Source organism: Tenrec ecaudatus, chromosome 5, assembly GCF_050624435.1.
Source record: "Tenrec ecaudatus isolate mTenEca1 chromosome 5, mTenEca1.hap1, whole genome shotgun sequence".
Lineage (NCBI taxonomy): Eukaryota > Metazoa > Chordata > Mammalia > Afrosoricida > Tenrecidae > Tenrec > Tenrec ecaudatus.
In genome coordinates this window covers 152,898,364-152,914,696 of record NC_134534.1, presented here as the reverse complement: position 1 = coordinate 152,914,696, position 16,333 = coordinate 152,898,364, and the positions used below count along the sequence as shown (strand labels likewise).

Below are 16,333 nucleotides of genomic sequence, written 5' to 3'. Positions count from 1 at the left end.
TAGGAAGTGGAGACAGGAGGCAATGGTGATCAGAATGAATGACTGGAGATAGAGGGTGCCCAGGCCTATTGTGGGTCTCAGCTTTGGGTGATAGAGGCATTAATAATTAGAGATTTAGATTAATAGAGAATAATAAGACCCTGGTGACCAATGACTGAGGGACACTGGTTATCAAACTTGGATGAGAAGATCCATCATGAGGGAGGGAGGGAGAAAGGGGGGAAATAAGCTGAGACCAAGGGCTCAAATAGAAAGAAAATATTTCGAAAATGATGACAGGATACCAAGAAGGTGGAGGGGAAGGGGGGGGAGTGGGGGAAGAGGGGGGGGTAAGAGTGGGGGGAGGGGGGGAAGGGGGACCGATTATAAGGATCTACATACAGCCTCCTCCCTGGGAGACGGACAACAGAAAAGTGGGTGAAGGGAGTGGGTAAGATATAACAAAATAATAATTTATAAATCATCAAGGGTTCATGAGGGAGGAGGTTTCAGGGAGGGAGGGGGAAAATGAGGAGCTAATACCAAGGGCTCAAGCAGAAAGCAAATGTTTTGAGAATAACGATGGAAACAAATATACAAATGTGTTTGACACAATAGATGAATGAATGGATTGTGATAAGAGTTCTAAGAGCCCCCAATAAAATGAGTTTAAAAAAAAAGAAGATCCAACCATCATGGAATGTTGGTTATCTGGGACATTGATGATAAGAGATCTTGGTAGCCAAACTGAGCGGTCAGGGATAAGGGTAACCAGAGTTTCTGGTGACTTAGGATAAGGGAGACCAGAGATACGGACAATGAGAAAACATTGCTAGCAAGCGGATTCTATTAGAGACTGTTATGAATTTAATTGTGCCTCTGAAAAATATGTTGAAATTTCAACCCTCGGTGTGTGGATATAATCGTTTAGAAACGGCACTTGTTAATAAGATCACATGAGAATAGAGTGGGTTCTTAATCACATCTGAGTTAAGAGAAGACCAAGTTAGACACAGACACAGATATGTTAGGGTCAGCTACACAAAAAGAAATGTCAATGAGTCAGTGTACATCTGAGGCTCCATACAAGGAAGACCTTGATTTAAACTTTTAGCCTTCAGAACTGCGAGCAAATGAATTTGTTCTTTAAATCCAGCTACTTGTGGCGTCTGTTACAGGAGCACTGGAAACTAATACAGGCGTATTAGTCATCGGCCACATTGTTAAAGCTATTGGTCAGCAGAGGTAGTGGTAGGCGTCCTGGTGGTAGAGCAGATTAAGCATTGGGCTGTCTTACCCTCTAGACCAGTGGTTCTCCACCTTCCTCCTGCCTCGACCCTTTCATACAGTTCCTCATGTTGTGGTGACCCCCACCAACCATCAGATTATTTTCGTTGCTACTTTGTAACTGTCATTTTGCTACTGTTATGAATCCGACGACCCCTGTGAAAGGGTCATTTGACCCCCAAAGGGGGTCATGACCCACCGGTTGAGAACCACTGCTCTAGGACAAGGCTTAAAGACTCAGTCCAGGAAGCCCATAGCCATGGTGCTGCTCTGTCCCGTAGGGTCGCTGTGAGGCAGCCTTGAAGATGCATCCATGAATTTGGCGTTTGGAGAGACAGTGGTCATCAGAAGATATGCTGAGCAGGATTGTTGGTGATGACATTCATGATCAGAAATACTGGTGAGTATCAGTCACTGGACACATCAGTGTGGCATGGATGAAATATTAGAGATTAGGTGTTAACGATCAAGTGTTAGTAATCCGACATGTGATCACTGGTAAGCAGACATTATCAGTCGTATCAAAAAGGATGACAATGAATGGCAGCAGTCCCCAAGACATTGGGGATCAGGTTCGTCAATGAATTGGAATACAGGTGACAGCTCAGAAACCGCGCCTGGTCAGCATTCGGGAAGTGAGGAGAGAGTGCCTTTTCCAAGAGCCTGGGAAGAGTCTTGCTGAGCGTTCGGGAAGAGGGTTCGGGTGTGGACTAAGGGCTGGAGAACCCATAGCCTCCCTGGCGGCCACCCTCCTGAGGGCTCTGATGATCCGAGAATTCAGATAGAAAAACCTGGGGTTGAGACACCACATCTCAGCACTGAAATCAGACCTATGGGCCCCCTGTCCCAGGAGCCCCTCCCCTTCAAACCCAGGGGCCCAGGAGCAGTGTGGTCTGGTCACCTTAGGTTCCAGCACCTGGGATTGGCAGACTAAGGCCCGGGAGCCCACAGCAGAGGCCAGAGGCATTCACAAAAAGTATTTTATTATTCTTAACAGTATTCACTTTGAAGGAATAAGAGGATAGCATACATTTTTACAGACAATATATAAATGTTGTACATAATTAACAATAACTTAGTTCACTAATCCAAAATAAAACAAGCCAAAGAAAACAGAAAATACTGCCGATTCTTTTTCTTACGCAGATACAAGTACAAAATAAGTTACTTCTCGCCGTGGTGCACCTGTGGGGATCACCTGCCCATATTGCACTTGGTCCATTACATCAGCACAACCCTCTTCCTGGGCCCCCCCCCACCACTGCATTTGGAATCTAAGCTCGGTACACATTTATGCACAGCTGTACCTTTGTAAGGATCCAGACAGCCACAGCCGCAGCATCTCCTGTGCCCCCCCCAGTAGGGCCACAGCCACCCCACCACCAGAGCTGTGCCCCTCCCACCTGTGTATTTGCCTGCTGTCAGACTAGAAAACCGAACAAACACCCCGCAACCCCCAAGCCAAGAGTCGTCATACCCTCTCCCAAGGCCTCCAGCTCCAGGGCTATGGGATCCAAGAAATCCTCCAAAAATAATTGTGAAGCTACAACCTGGATTTGTAGATTTTATTTCTTTTCCATAGCATGACTTCTGTGGCAACGTACAACCGACTGGATCCAAAAAGTTTAAAAATAAAATAACTCATCAGCGAGATAAGCTTGTGTAGTTTTTTTGTTGTTTTTTTTTTTTACATTTTTTTTCCTTTTGTCTCAGAGTGGGAAGGAAGGGACTTGGGGGGTTAGCAGAAAAGGGTCCTATGTACAGGAGGGCCATCTCCCCAAAAGAGAAGGTAGGCTGTGGCTCCAGCCCATTAATTAAGGGGGCATGGACCACACCAGCTTCGGTCTTAAAGCAAGGGGAGCAATCTACTAGAGACGTTTCCCCTTTCAAGAAAATGTCGTTTCCTTCCTGTGACCCAACCCTGGCCTGGGAATCCGTACAGGACCGCCTGTGATTGTCTCTCCCACCAGGGCCTGCCCTCCAGCGCCAGCAGCTTGGCCCACACAAGCTCACCCGCCCAACTGTGGGTCCTTCTGGCCTGGGCCCAGCCAGCCTGGAGTCCAGTTACCTCGCAGGGGGGTATGGGGGGGTGTGCACAGTGTACACCCCAGATCTGCCCCCAAAGACCTGGCCAGCAGACAGCAGAGGGTGTTTGGCTCGAGGAGGGCTGCTTGACCAGGCGGATTTGGAATGACCTGGACCTCCGAGGCCCGAGGTCCTCGTTATAACATAAATTATTTTTGCCGACTCCTTGCTCCTTCTCGAAACATTTTCTTTCGTTCGTCCCCCTGCGCCTTCGTTGTTCTTCATAAAGTTGTCCTTCTTTGCTCTCTGAACAACTGTTAGTGAAGGTCCTCTCGCCTGGGCAGGGGGGAGGTGGGGGGCAGGAGCGAGGCACCCCAGCAGGTGGGATTCACAGTAATTTGGACAGATGAGCGGAGTCCTTGGGCCCTGCTGGGCAGGTAGGAGTAGCATCAGTCTTTGGGGAGGAGTGGGCGGCCAAGGAGTTGTCACCCATCCTGGGAGCCCAGTCTTGTCCTGCCTGCTCCCTACTCTACATGGTCTGCCGAGCAGCAGAAAGCTGTCCTTAGCCCATGGCTGTCACCATGCTGGAAGGGTGGGGATGGCCAAAGGAGAGGCTGGAGGAGGGATGGATGGGCGTCGGCGTGGGCAAAATGTGTCCCGAGTGGCTGAAGGGTGGGAGGTGGCCCACAGGCGTCATGTGTCCAGCCAGGGCAGCGGCACTGAAGGGGGACGGCTTCTCCTGCATACACTTCGACAGCTCCTCGAAGCACTCGGTCCCCTTCTTGCTCTTCTTGGACTTGTTGGACATCTTCCGGTTCCGAGTCTGGATGCCTTCCTTCTTCATGGTCAGGGGCCTGTTCACCTGGGGACAAGCACCATGATGTCTTCAGGATGCGGCATTCCCTTCCAGAGCGGAATGTACCCCACCGGGGGCGGGGCTGGAGCGGAGAGCTGGGCTAGGAGGGTCCCAGGAAGCCAGGAACCGGAACCGTGTCTCCTTCAACCTGCCCCTATCAGGCCTCCACCCTCTCGTCCTCACCCTCTCACCCTGTACTGTCAGCATGCAGGGAGGGGGGGTAACGGGGAGGGGGGGGGGCTTGTCCCTGAGTGGGACCTGAATGCAGCAGGACTTCAGAGTCTCCCTGGATTCTCCAGCACTGTTTCCTCACTCACAGCCAGTCAGGCTGCCCCCCACCCTCACCCCCCACCCACCCCACTGCTTGGTCAGCCCCTTACCAAGCCAAGGTGCCTCCCCTTACAGAAAGCCCTTCTGGCGCCCAGGGCCACAGTGACGGCTTGCCAAGCCAAGCCAAGCTGGATACTGAGGCTGGGCCCGGTCTGGACGCACAAAGCACAGGGCCCCTAGGGAGGCGCGGGGCGGGGCACTCACGTTGTGCAGTTTGTAGTAGAGGCCGCAGGCGTTGCAGACCGGGTCCCCGTTGGCGTTCCGGCGCCATAAGGTGGTGGTGGTGGTCTGACAATTCGCACAACAGGTGCCTGCTCTCCTGGCAGCTGACTGGTGGGGCGGGAGGGGGGCAGCATCAAGCGGCATGCTCCCATGCTCCCACGCTCCACCTCGACCTCCCGCCCCACCCATGGCACCGCCCCACCCCCCCAGCGTAGGCCAGGAGCAGTCAATCTCACCAGGGAATCAAGGCAGCTCAGAGCTGAGACATTTTAGAATCTGAGAACGGTGCAAGAGCCACGGAACTTCAGAATAAAGACCTCTCAGAGCTGAATCTTAGAATCAACAAAAGCCGGAGCAGGAAAGCTACTCCTGCCCAGCCCCCGCCGGTCTAACTCTAGTACCAGGGAGGGCCAGGCCCTGAGGCAGGCCCAGTGTAGTCCCCAGTCCCCGCTGTCGGGGGTCCAGAGGTATGCTACTCCTCTACCACCACCCCACCTTGATAATCTCTTTTTCTAGGTCAGTCATTGTTTCAGGGCCAGGGGTCACCAGAGGGGCAGGGTGGCAGTGTTAAGGACCTGTTAAGGGTACCTAGAGCTGCCCTGTCCAACAGGGTGACCGCAAACTTTACCCGTGACTTTTCAAAAGAAGTTGACCTCAACGCTATCTCCACAAAATTTCAAAACCCCATGTCTTCAATGCCATCCGCCACATTTCAAGTGGCCAGTGCAGATATAGAACATGTCTATCAGACAGAGCTGGTGCAGGGGTTCCTGATTTAGCGGCTCAGTTCACCCACGGATTTGCTGGGGGACGTGGGGGATGTTGTTCCTGAAACCTACACCTTCTGAGCCCCCAGCCCAGCCAAGTGCCACAGTCCCTCAGAACTGCCCTGAAGAGGTCAGACAGTCGGTCGGGAGCTGGGGGTCTAGTCCCGCCACCCCCCAGGGTGCTACAGGCTCCGAGGAGAGGCAGGCAGGAGGGAGCCTTTCCCCAGCAGAGCAGAGCCGGCTCCTGTTTCTAGAGTCACCCATCGTCCCAGAGCACCACGGGCGGACTCCACCAGACAGTGGCCAGGAGGGGGAGGTGAGGCCGGCCGAGGCTGGACTGGTCCCAGACTAGAGCCTGGTCAGAGCAGGGGTGGGGTGGGGGGCGGGGAGGGGCTGAGTAAGCAGTGAAACGCTGGAATTCTGACTCAGGGGCCAACGTGGAGCTCTCCACCCCTACCCCCACCGGGGAGAGCCCTCTCCCCTGCCCTCGCTTTGTGGAGAAGAACCGGGTCCCCAGAGCGGGCCGATTTAAGCTTCATAAATCACTTCGCCCCGAAAAAAAAAAAGAAAGAAAGAAAAAGTATTTATTATTCTTAGCATTTTACGCAGTATTTGCAGAGTGGAGTGGATTGGAGAGTTCAATCCAGCCCAGCAAGAGGCAGGCCTGAGCCGAGGAGACTCTCTCAAAACTCGCCGAGTCCGGAAACAGATACGCGAAGTTTCCTTATCTTTGGGCTGCAGATGTCCGGATAGGAAACTCCGGCAGGAGATCCGAAAGGGCATTTAAAAAAAAAATCACTCAAATGAAAATACACAGTATAGGTGACTCCATGGAAAAATAATAAAGGGCAGGTTTTTTTGGTGGCTGGTGTGAGTGTGTTTGAACAAGCACGAGGAGACTGTGTGTGTTGGAAGGGCCGGCAGCATTGCCCCGAACGACGAAGGAAAATTACTTCATGGCCCTATTTTTAAAAAGAGTTAAACGCCAGCCAGAGGACAGGAGTCCAGTCCGGCCAGGGCCCTGGGACATTCAACTTTGGGCCCCTGGGTAAGCAATCTAATTGGGAGGGCCCGAAAGACTGGTGGCCCTGTGATTATAATCCCTCCAGGTCCCGTGGGCAGCCAGGGCAGCCTACCCAAGTGATTTTCATGACAAAAGGGAATTTCAATGGCAACACATCTGCCTGGGAAAGAAGGGTTTTCGTCTTTTAAATGGTTATTTTCTTGACCAGCCGGCTCTTGCCAGAACATCACGAGTCCTCCAGTTACTTGTCAGCCCCGACATGCCGCCTCCCCAAGGCGACCCAGCTGGCATGTGCCCGCCGCCTACCAGTCTCCGCTTGGGTTTGATGAGTGGCCGGTTCTGTCCGTTCATCTTGTGGTAGAGTCCGCAAGCGTTGCACAGGTAGTGGCCGGTGCCATCTCGTCTCCAGAGAGGGGTGGCTGTGGCCCCGCAGTTGACACACTCCCGACCTTCTGAGGGAAAACAGGGGGACCGCACAGAGCTCAGTGTCATGGGGAGGGAGCAGGGACCGACAAGCAGAGGCCGAACTGAGACTGGTGCTGGGTCTGCCTCTGCTGGGAGGGTCTAGCAGGAAATGCTTTAAGTACCAACCCGAGCAGGAAAAACTAGAGGGTCCCCTCCACAGGAAGGGCATGCAGTTTAAGGTCAAGTCTCCCTCTTTAAAATCCTTGGGAGCTAGAAGGAAGGGAAGTGAGGAGATTGGGGAAAGTGGGGCTAGGGCCCCAGGGATGTCCAGAGAGGCCAACAAAGGGTATTTACAGCAAACTTTGCCTTGGGCGGCAGCACCAAGAATCATTAGCTTGCCCGCCCGCCCCCCCTGACTGATGGACAGGGAAGCTGCCTTGCTGGTGCCCATGGTCCTGGCTTGCTCCCCAAAGGTCGCTGCCACCCAGAATCTCTGCTTCTGTCTCCTGGTCTGCTCCCTTCCCCTAGCCTGCCTGTCTACTTTCAGTAGAAGGATAACTCTCTCCTTCTTTGTCCCCTTCTGGCCAAGCCCCAGGGTTCAATTCAGGACTGGCATCTAAGTTGTTGTTCTGTAAAACAAAATAAGCCAGAAACCCTTTCCTTTTCCCACTAAGTGGTCTTGCGCTTTGAATGAAGGATCATCTGGAATTGAAATTAAAAGTAAAACAAATTTGGGAGAAAGTACTAAGACCTGCAAACTGCCTAAAGAGATAGGAGAACCCCCACCCCCAAGCCTCAAGACCTCAATGGGGAACCCCACACACCAGGTAGGCAGCATGGAAAGTAGTTGTCTAGTAGCGGGTGACCCAGAAATTTGCCCTGATGGTGTTTCAAGTAAATTGTTGATACACACATGGGAAAGAAAAGGGGGTTTGGGGGTGGGTCCTGGACCCAGGAGTAAAATTTCAAATCTTCCCCCTCATACTTCCTGGTAAAGGCATAGTTAAGAGGCAGGGAGGAGGTGTCAGCCAACCAGAGCCCCTCACCTCCACAGCCTCGTGTCCTGTGTTCTGTAGCCAGATAGGTGACAAGCCCAGCCCAGGCGTAGACCCAGTCAGGTTCTACTAGGCAAAGGGGAAGTTTTGGAGCGCGTCCCCTCAGGGAGGGGAGCGTGCAGCACAGCCAGAGGCAAAGAGCAGAAAGGAGTGCATTTTGGGAATTTTGCTCAGGGGGAAATCTCCCAAGGAGATACAGAGCCACCAAAATTCTAAGATGGGAGTGATTTGAGTTGGGGAACCAGATTCCTGAAGCGTGAGGAGCCGTGAGAATTGCCCTTGTGAACATGCACACACAGACTGGCTTCCCTCACCTACTCAGTTCATTCTCACATTATGCGCTACGAAGGGGGCAGCTTGCATGTTCACAGGTGATGCCTGGAGAGGGAAAGCCTGTCCTGGTGTGCAGGGGTCCACTTTTGAAGACAGGTGAGTGAGGGCCAAGGAGGGAAGTGAATTTAAGGAACAGAACAAGTTCTGGGGTCCTTCCTCCCCCGGGTCTATGAAGGACTAAAAAGCAGACACCACCGCCCTCTGATTTGGGAAACTGACACCACCATCGCCACGCTCCTCCCCAATCACAGCCCACAGGGATCCAGCTTTTCACAGCCGATTTTACCTGAGCAGGAGCGTGCCTTGCTGCGCTGCTTTGGAGTGAAGCTGGATGCGGGGCCACCCAGGAAGCCTCCAGGGTGGAAGAGTCCGCTGCCATAGTCATGGGCAGTGGCTGGCACATAGGAGGGATAGGTGGGGATGGGGTGGTGCGTGGCAGGCTGGGTGCCCATGGCTGCCAGGCCTGGGCGCAGAGGACTGCTGCTCTCCATCTTCATGCTGTCCGCTAGGGACACCTGGTACTTGACGCCTTCCTTGTCCTCCCCCCTGGCTGCACTGCCCCCGGCCGAGGATGAGGCTGGGGAGGCAGCCCCTGTGTTGTTGGGGTCAGGAGAAACTTCTTTGGGTGGGGTGGGAGGGAAGCCGAAGAGGTGGGAGCCTGAGTGGGCTGCAGCCGGCGTGAGGGATGCCACGGAACTCCCGCTGCCTCCCCCACTCCCAGTGCCGGCCCCTGGGTAAACGGAGAGTGGGCCTCCGGGTCCTCCAGCGGCCGAGGGGTGCAGTGGAGTCTTGGAGAAAGGGCTCACGGTCCAGGGGTTGTGGTGGTGAGCTGCTGCGGCCGAGAGGGCCGCTTTGCCCCCGTCCAGCCAGGGCAACCCAGGACTGTGCAACAAGTGTGGTCGGCACATCTGGCCTCCCGTCAGGCGAGCTGCGGGCCAGGAGAACATACAAACGGAATCACACCCTCAACCCAGCACGAAGACCCACACTCCCACCGGAACCAGAGGTCAACCACCGGTCCCTAAGAACACCAGATACGCCACTCCCCAACCGACAGTCATCGGGAATGTCAGACAGGAACAGAAAGGCAAGGTGGCCCAGAAGAGCCACCCGCTGCCCCGACCCCCACTTCCGGGAGACAGGGCCCAGAAGAACCCCCAGGGGCCGACTAGACATGGCCAGAAGCCCCAGTGGCCCCCCACCCTTTCCAAGAGGCTGCGGCCCACCCTCCTGGTGGATTTCGCAGCCACCCGGGCTCTGGCGGATCCTACATCCGGGAAGCAGGCCCAGGCCTTCCTCCCCTCGCTTTCGGCCTGGTCCGAGCGAGCGCCTGGCTCCCCGTCCGTCCCCCACAGGCCCGTGGCTCACCGTGTGCGGGGCTGTAGGAGACGCGTGCCCGCGCGTGGGCCGGGTTGGCGTAGTAAGGGTTGCCTTGCGAGTCGAGGTGGTTGAAGAAGACGTCCACCTCGTCGGGAGGCAGCAGCTGCGCGGGCTCCATATAGTTATGTGCCAAGCCCGGATGGTGCGAGTCGGGGTGCTGGGCATTCAGCACCGCGGGGTGAGCCATCCAGCGCGGCTGTTCCGGCGCCACTTCCATGGCCAGCGGCGGCGGCGGCGGCTGCGGGTGGGGGTCTGGGTGGAGGCAGCAGCGGCCCTGAGCGAGGGAAAGGGGGCGTGAGGGGCGCTGCCAGGGTCCCAACACCCCCTATGTGGACCCCGCGAGACGCCCCACGCGCCGCTGCGCTCTAGCGGAACTCTGGCGCCCGCCAGTCCCGGGTGGGAGGAAAGCGCGAGGTTCAAAACGAAAGGAAGGCGGAGGAAAGAGGTTCAGCTACGCACACTCACATCGCGCCCCTGCTCCCTGAGCCACACGCCCTTGCACACGGGCTCACCTAAAGGGGCCAGCTGCGACACGTTACCCCAACACGCGCCAACGGAGAGGGCTTCAGGCGGACACTCACATCGAACCCCCCACCCTCTCGGTACACAAACGCGTAAACAAACTAAAAGTTGAAGTCAGGCGGCTGGGCACCCACTGGAGCACATGATCACAGCGACAGACACACACCTACACTTGGCGCCAGCTGTACAATCTGACCCTCCACCCCCGCCCCACACATGCACACGCACTCCCAAAGGGCCCAGAGCCAGCCCGGGGGGCGGGGGTCCTTAATCACGACCTCTCTACGAGGCACATCAAAGCAGTCGCCCTGAATTTGGTCCTGGTCCCCAGGCTCCGAGGAGCTAGGCGCGCCCCGGGCCGCGGCCGGCTCCCGCTCCCTAACTTACACACGCAGCGCCTGGGGGGTGGAGGTGCGGCCGCCGAAGGTGGGCAGCACAGGCCGGATACCGGAGGGGCAGAGGGCCCTGGGACTGCGAGTCTGGCGGCTGGCCAGGCTCAAGCGCTCGAGGCAGTGGGCAGCGCGCGCCTCGGCCTCGGGCCCGCCGGCCTCCGGCCCCTCGGCATCCTCCGGCCGCCCTGGCGCCAGCTGCCGACTCTTGCACAGACATGAAGCGGGGGCCGCGCACGCCTAAGAAGCCGGCGCCAGCCAATCAGCGGCGCCCGCCGCCCAGCCTCCACCCTCCATTGGCTGCGCCTGCAACTCAGGGTCCGCTGAACTCCCCGACTGACCCGCGGGCCTGCCCCACGCCGCCCGCGCGCCCCTCCTAGGCTGCCGACCCGCGGCTCCTACTACCATCGCCCCATCCGTGGGACCCTTGCCCAACGGCCGACCCCGGCACCCCCTTCTCCTGGACACTGGATCCCCAATCCCTGGGACCCCTCTCTTAGTGACTAAGTACGAACGGGGCCCCTCCTCCACCAGCTGGGCTAGTCGCACCCTGTGGGTGGCCTCTCTCGGGGACCCCAGCCCCGTCCACTCTGAGATCCCACCTCCTTTATCACAGAAGGTTAATTGGTCGGAGTTCACTATCACCTATCCAGGCTGTTCCCTTCTCCACTCGGACGCGGACTGGGCAGGGGTGGGGTGCAGAGGTCTCCCAGGGAGGCTTCTGGACAGCAGGTCGAGAGGAGCAAGCACCACAAGGCCCCTGGAGAACACCTGGGCCCGAGACACGCAACTGCTTCGGGCTGTGCCTGGCGAAATAAAGGTGTCCCGGTCGGTAGTTCCAGAGAAGGAGAGGGAGAGGGAGAGGGAGGGTCCTCCCCGGGCGTGGCTTTTGCAGACCAACTGGCCAAACCGCCTGGGGCCAAGCTGGGGAGACCTGTCCTGGCGCCGGCGCCCGCTGTAGGGACAAAGCTGGAGGAGAGGGGGGGTGGGGTGGGGGGCGGGCAGGAGGAGGCATTTTTTTCCCTCTCTGGCATCCCAGAAGCGGTCCCTAGGGAAAAGGAGGTTGGGGTTTGAAAATTCTGCCCCCTAGATCACCTAGAATCTAGACTCCTACACCCGTCAGCCCAGAGAGCTAGCTGGGTGGGCTGGCTGGGGCCAGGGCCCAGATTTTGCTTCTCCGCACTGGGGGAAACTGAGGCTGGAAGGGGGCCTGAGACCGATGAGGGGGCGAGGGGAGCAAGACAGGTGTGAGGTAAATGGAGGTGAGCGACTGACACCCCCCTGCCCCCGCCCAAGCTCCTAACCCTCTCGCTGGACCCGTAGCTCCCTGGTGGAAGCCCTGAGGGGTCCCAGATGGGTCAGGGGCAGGGGGAGTGCGGGGGTCCAGGCCACCCCCAGGAGGGTGGGGGAGGGGTGGCACGATTGACAGTCGGTAATTGGGTAACTGGAGGCGGCTTCTCCGGCCAGGCGGCCCCGCCACCGCGACGCCGGGCCCCTGACGTCACCCGATTCGCCAGGAAATGAACTTTTTAATAATCCAAGGAGGGAGGAAAGCCCTCGGCCCCCTCAGCTCGGCTCTGGGGCGTCCGGCCGGCCGGGCTGGGCAGGCGCGCCCCGCTTCCCCCTCCCAGACCAGCTCCCCGCAGGCAGCGCCGATCGGGGCGCAGGCTGGGACTTAGGGCCTACGCCTGCCGCTGCGTTGGACTGACCGTCCGCCCGTCCGAGAGTCCTCGCTCAGGTAGAGACGGGGGCTCGGGCTCCGCAGTGCGTTCGGAGCTAGGCGTGCGAGTGCCTGGGGCCCTCGGGGACCCCGACTGCCCGCCGAGTCCCTCTCGCGCTCGGCTTTCCCGGGGGCGCTTGGGGCGCAGACCGCTCAGAACTCCGCACTCCCCGAGAGGAAACGGGCGCGCGCCGGGAAGGCGCGCCGAGGCTGGGGCTAAGGCTGGAGCGCACAGTCGCAGACCTCGGTGGCCAGGGGGGGCAGGTGAGACGCCAGGGTCAGGCTCCCGCGCCACGCGTAAGCTGGCGGGGTCCCTCTGTGCCTCCATTCTCCTATCTCTCTCGTTCTCAAGTACGATTCTCCATCAAGACGAAACGTGAGACTTCCAAGGAACCTTGAGCCCGGTCTGCGTCCCTAGAAGCCTCGCCGGAGAGTCTTAAAGACGCTGGTATCCGGCTAGACTAGCCCGTTCCGGCTCAACTCCCGGAACCGAGTGTCGAAGCCCGCCCCGGTACCGGACGCTGGACCGCGGATGCCGGACAGAGCAGCAGCTCACCGCCTAGTCGGGATCGCACCAAGGTAGTCACGCCGCGCCCGCGGAAAGCAGGTAATTTAACCCCCACCCGCCACCCCCTCTCTCAGAATCCAAAGACGCGGTTAAATTCTGCACCCCACCCTCTTTCGGGGTGGCTCTGGAGTTTCCGGACGGCGAGATCGGCCTCGAGCTCTTCTTGAGCTACGTCCCGGTCATCCCTGAGAGTGGACGCTGCGGGATCCTGGGTCCCAGACCCCAGCGCCTGCGCTGCCCGTGAGCCTGGCTCGGCGCGGGTGGGGATTGAATTACCCGGCTCCGCGGCTCAGAAAATCGCCGCTCAGAGGGGCTTAGCCGGGCGGTTAAGCGATGCTCAAATCCAGGCCCTCGGGAGACGCGCGCCAGCCTGTCTGCTCGCAGCCCAGCGTGGAGGGAAAGGGGAGAGTGCCCTGCTAGGTCCCCTGAACCCCTGGGAATGCCTGCCTTGGAGCGGCCAAGCCGACTGAAGCTTCTGTGGGAAGTGGGAGCCCCTGCGTTGGACACGGGACAGCTGTGTTTCCAGCAGAAAAGAACCCGCTTGGAAGAAAAGAAGCGGGATGCTGTGTACCTGGACCCCAAGCAGGCCAATAAAAGCGACCTACCTCTCCTCATTTTGAGAGAGTGTGTATGTGTGAGTGTTAACATGCGCGCGCCAGAAAGACCGACAGACGCCAGGCAGGCTCCAGGCCCAGACCTTGCTCCTACCACGGCCCCAAACGTCGGGAGAGGGCCAGGGCAGCCCCAGGATTCTGCTAGGGGACCCGAGTTGTCAGTCAGAGCGGATCTATTTCTACCATCTTAAAAACTGGGGCTTGGTTGTACGCAGGATGCTTTGGGAGGGGACACAATCCCTTTTCCAATGTTCTGTTTGTTCTGGAGGGTTGTTGGAAACCCAGGCCTCAGCCTCTGATCACGCTGAGAAGTTGTCACTTTCCCTGCAAGGGAACACGATTTTCGCTCTGCTCTGAGAAAGAACGGCGGGCGACAAAACGGAATTTTCCAACTGCTCCTTCAAAGGACCCGAGACTCCCCAGAAAGCGAGCGTTCTGGCAGTGCTGGGTGCTTCCGCCTGGATGTTGGGAGAGCAGCAGACCTGGCGCCCACCCGGTTCTCAAGCACCTGAAGGGCCTCAGGCCACAGCTCGGGTTGGGCTAAGCAGCCGTAGTCACCCACTAGGCTGGCCCACCCCACTGCGCCCTTTGTTTAAACTTCGTTCATCAGAGATGGCCCCTCTGGGACCATAAGTTTGCCCCCTTTTTGTAACCTAATTCTTCTCGCCATTTCCTATGGGCAGCTAACTGGCCAGTGGAGGAGGGGCTTCAAAGAAATCCGTTTGCTTAGGGATTGTCATCCATAAATGTTTTTAATTCACAGCCCAGCGTCCTCCCAGCCTCCCAATGCCAATGTACCTTGATTTCTGGAGGGATGCTTGTTAGCCAGATGGGGTTCGGAAGACCCGGGCTTCCACGACCCCACCTGAACTTTGGAAACCCCCTCCAGTCCTCCCAGTCCCGCCCCCCCCCAAAAAAAAAATCAGATTTCCTCTCTCCTGGCCTTCGTGCCGGCTCTCTTACTTCGTCTGCGTTCTGGGCCTATTGGAATCAAACAGACTGGGCCCAGCGACCTAGAGAACTCAGCGTCCCGGAACCAAGACACCTCGGAGGTCCTGTATCGCCTTACCAGGTACTAACTTCCACCCAAAGCCTCCCTTAGGGCCCTACAAAGACACCCCTCACACCCCCATCCATCGGGTAATTTCCCTCTCCTGTGCGGGGAGCCACCGTTTACCCAGAGCTCTCGGCGGCCTGGCAACTGGGAAATCCGTTTCGTTAGACGCAATTTGTTTGCAATTTGTCAACCCGGCAGGAAAACACTCCTCAGGAGCCTGGGCAGCCTCGCCTGCCCTAACCCGCTTCTCTAGCCCTGCCTCCTATAAACGAACACCAGCGCGGGGTGCCTGCGTAAATCCGACCCCAGCTACGGCGGCTAGGCCAGATGTTTCTGACCCCAGGAGCTGAGGCTTTTTCCAAAACAACGAATTTCCTTCTGTGTTTTCCGGGAAAAGAGAGGCCACCACACCCGAGGACCCTGGACGCCGGGCTTACCCTCCTCGCGGCTGGGGCAACCTGGAGTTCCAGCCGAGCCGCCGTCAAAGGATTCTAAAAACCCAACGTCCATCCAAATCCAGACCGCTGATTACGCCTCTCGGGGACAGATCCCCGAGTCTTCCGCGGGCCCCATTCTTATTGAAATCCCACTAAACGGATTCCGATTCTGGCTTGGGGCAAGGGGGCACCTTCCAGACTCGCGCTCTCCCCCGCCCGCACCCTAGCCACACAGAATAAAGGGCCGCCGGGCGCAGCGCGCAGGGGCGCACGCTGGAGCGAGCCGGGTTAAGCCGCGCAAAGCCGGTGCACGGGACCAGCCGGCAGGTGCAGCCGCCGCTCCGCAGTCCGGTTTCAGCGCACCCGCCGCAGCGGTCTGGGACTGTGGGGCGCCCGGGACAAAGGCTCCAACTCTGGGGGGCACGGGACGCTTTGCAAGGCTGGGAACGCCAAGGGCTTGGGGCCTGGGGCTCTAAGAAGTGGAGTCCAGGGACCCGAGGCGAGCGGGCTGTGCCAGGTCTCCGGTCCCACGCCGGGCGCAAGAACCTGGGGTTTGTGATGCTGTATGGACCAGAATGGTCCCAAGGCTGCATTACAGGGGCCACAAGGTCAGGCCGGGACTGTTCGATTGGGTGCTGACGGGCCAGGCCGGGCCTGGCACCAGAAGGACCCCAAGAGGGGGCGGGGAAGACTTACCGAGAGAGCACAGCGGGCGGCGCCCCCGGGCGGACAGGGCCGGAGAGGAACGGACGCGCGACGCTGTGCGTGTCTAGGGGACGCGCGGGGGCCCCGGCGCGGGCCGGCGGCGCTCAGCAGCAGGGCCCGGGCGGCGCGCCAAGCTGCCGCATGGTGCACAGCGGCGGGTCGCTTTTGTTCGCTCGGTGACTGACCCGGGCTGGCCGAGGTGCGGACGGCAGCGGCCAGGAGATAGGGACGTGTGCTGCGAGCCCCAGCGGCGGCACGGTCCTGGGCTACCTTCCTTGGCTTTCACCGCCTCCCCTTACCCTGGCCGCAGAGCCACCGCTTTTTATTTCCACAGCACTTTGAGGGGGCGGGGGCACCGCGTGTGGGGGAGGCGGTGGAAGGGGGGAGGGTGCCTGGGGCTCTGAGCCCGGCAGCAGCCGGGTCAAGCTGGCTGGTAGGCCGAGGGCCGCCAGGCTCTTGGGGTGCACACCCTGCTTTCCCACACGCCACACTCCCCTTCTTATCCGGGCTTGTGTACACACACACATGCACACATCTCTGCCCTCAGGGATCCACACTCGGAAAGCCCCGGGACGCCCCTCTTTTGAGACCCTCGTGAGCTGTGGGCACACACACACACAGACACCTGCTTCCTCCAACCCCTTTTCACTAGGGCTCA

At 58.4% G+C, this 16,333-nt stretch overlaps 1 protein-coding gene and 1 long non-coding RNA gene across 7 annotated transcripts; one reads left to right on the top strand and one right to left on the bottom strand.

Moving 5' to 3' along the window:
* Positions 1 to 2,817: 2,817 nt before the first annotated feature.
* Positions 2,818 to 15,969, bottom strand: GATA2 (GATA binding protein 2). Of its 6 annotated transcripts, none has more exons than XM_075550122.1 (6): positions 15,667 to 15,969; positions 9,652 to 9,937; positions 8,570 to 9,211; positions 6,797 to 6,942; positions 4,682 to 4,807; positions 2,818 to 4,153 (listed from the first exon to the last, which is right to left on the bottom strand). In XM_075550122.1, the coding sequence occupies exons 2-6, from the start codon at positions 9,878 to 9,880 to the stop codon at positions 3,854 to 3,856; spliced, it is 1,443 nt and encodes a 480-aa protein (XP_075406237.1). In that variant the 5' UTR covers positions 9,881 to 9,937; positions 15,667 to 15,969; the 3' UTR covers positions 2,818 to 3,853. The 6 variants fall into 6 exon arrangements, with proteins under 6 accessions (XP_075406237.1, XP_075406236.1, XP_075406238.1 ...); XM_075550121.1 differs by lacking the exon at positions 15,667 to 15,969 and adding an exon at positions 11,177 to 11,413; XM_075550123.1 differs by lacking the exon at positions 15,667 to 15,969 and adding an exon at positions 11,220 to 11,413.
* LOC142448338 (uncharacterized) lies at positions 11,629 to 13,476 on the top strand. Its single transcript, XR_012784518.1, has 3 exons — positions 11,629 to 11,836; positions 12,042 to 12,312; positions 12,647 to 13,476. It is a non-coding gene; the product is annotated as an uncharacterized LOC142448338 (long non-coding RNA).
* Positions 15,970 to 16,333: the final 364 nt, after the last annotated feature.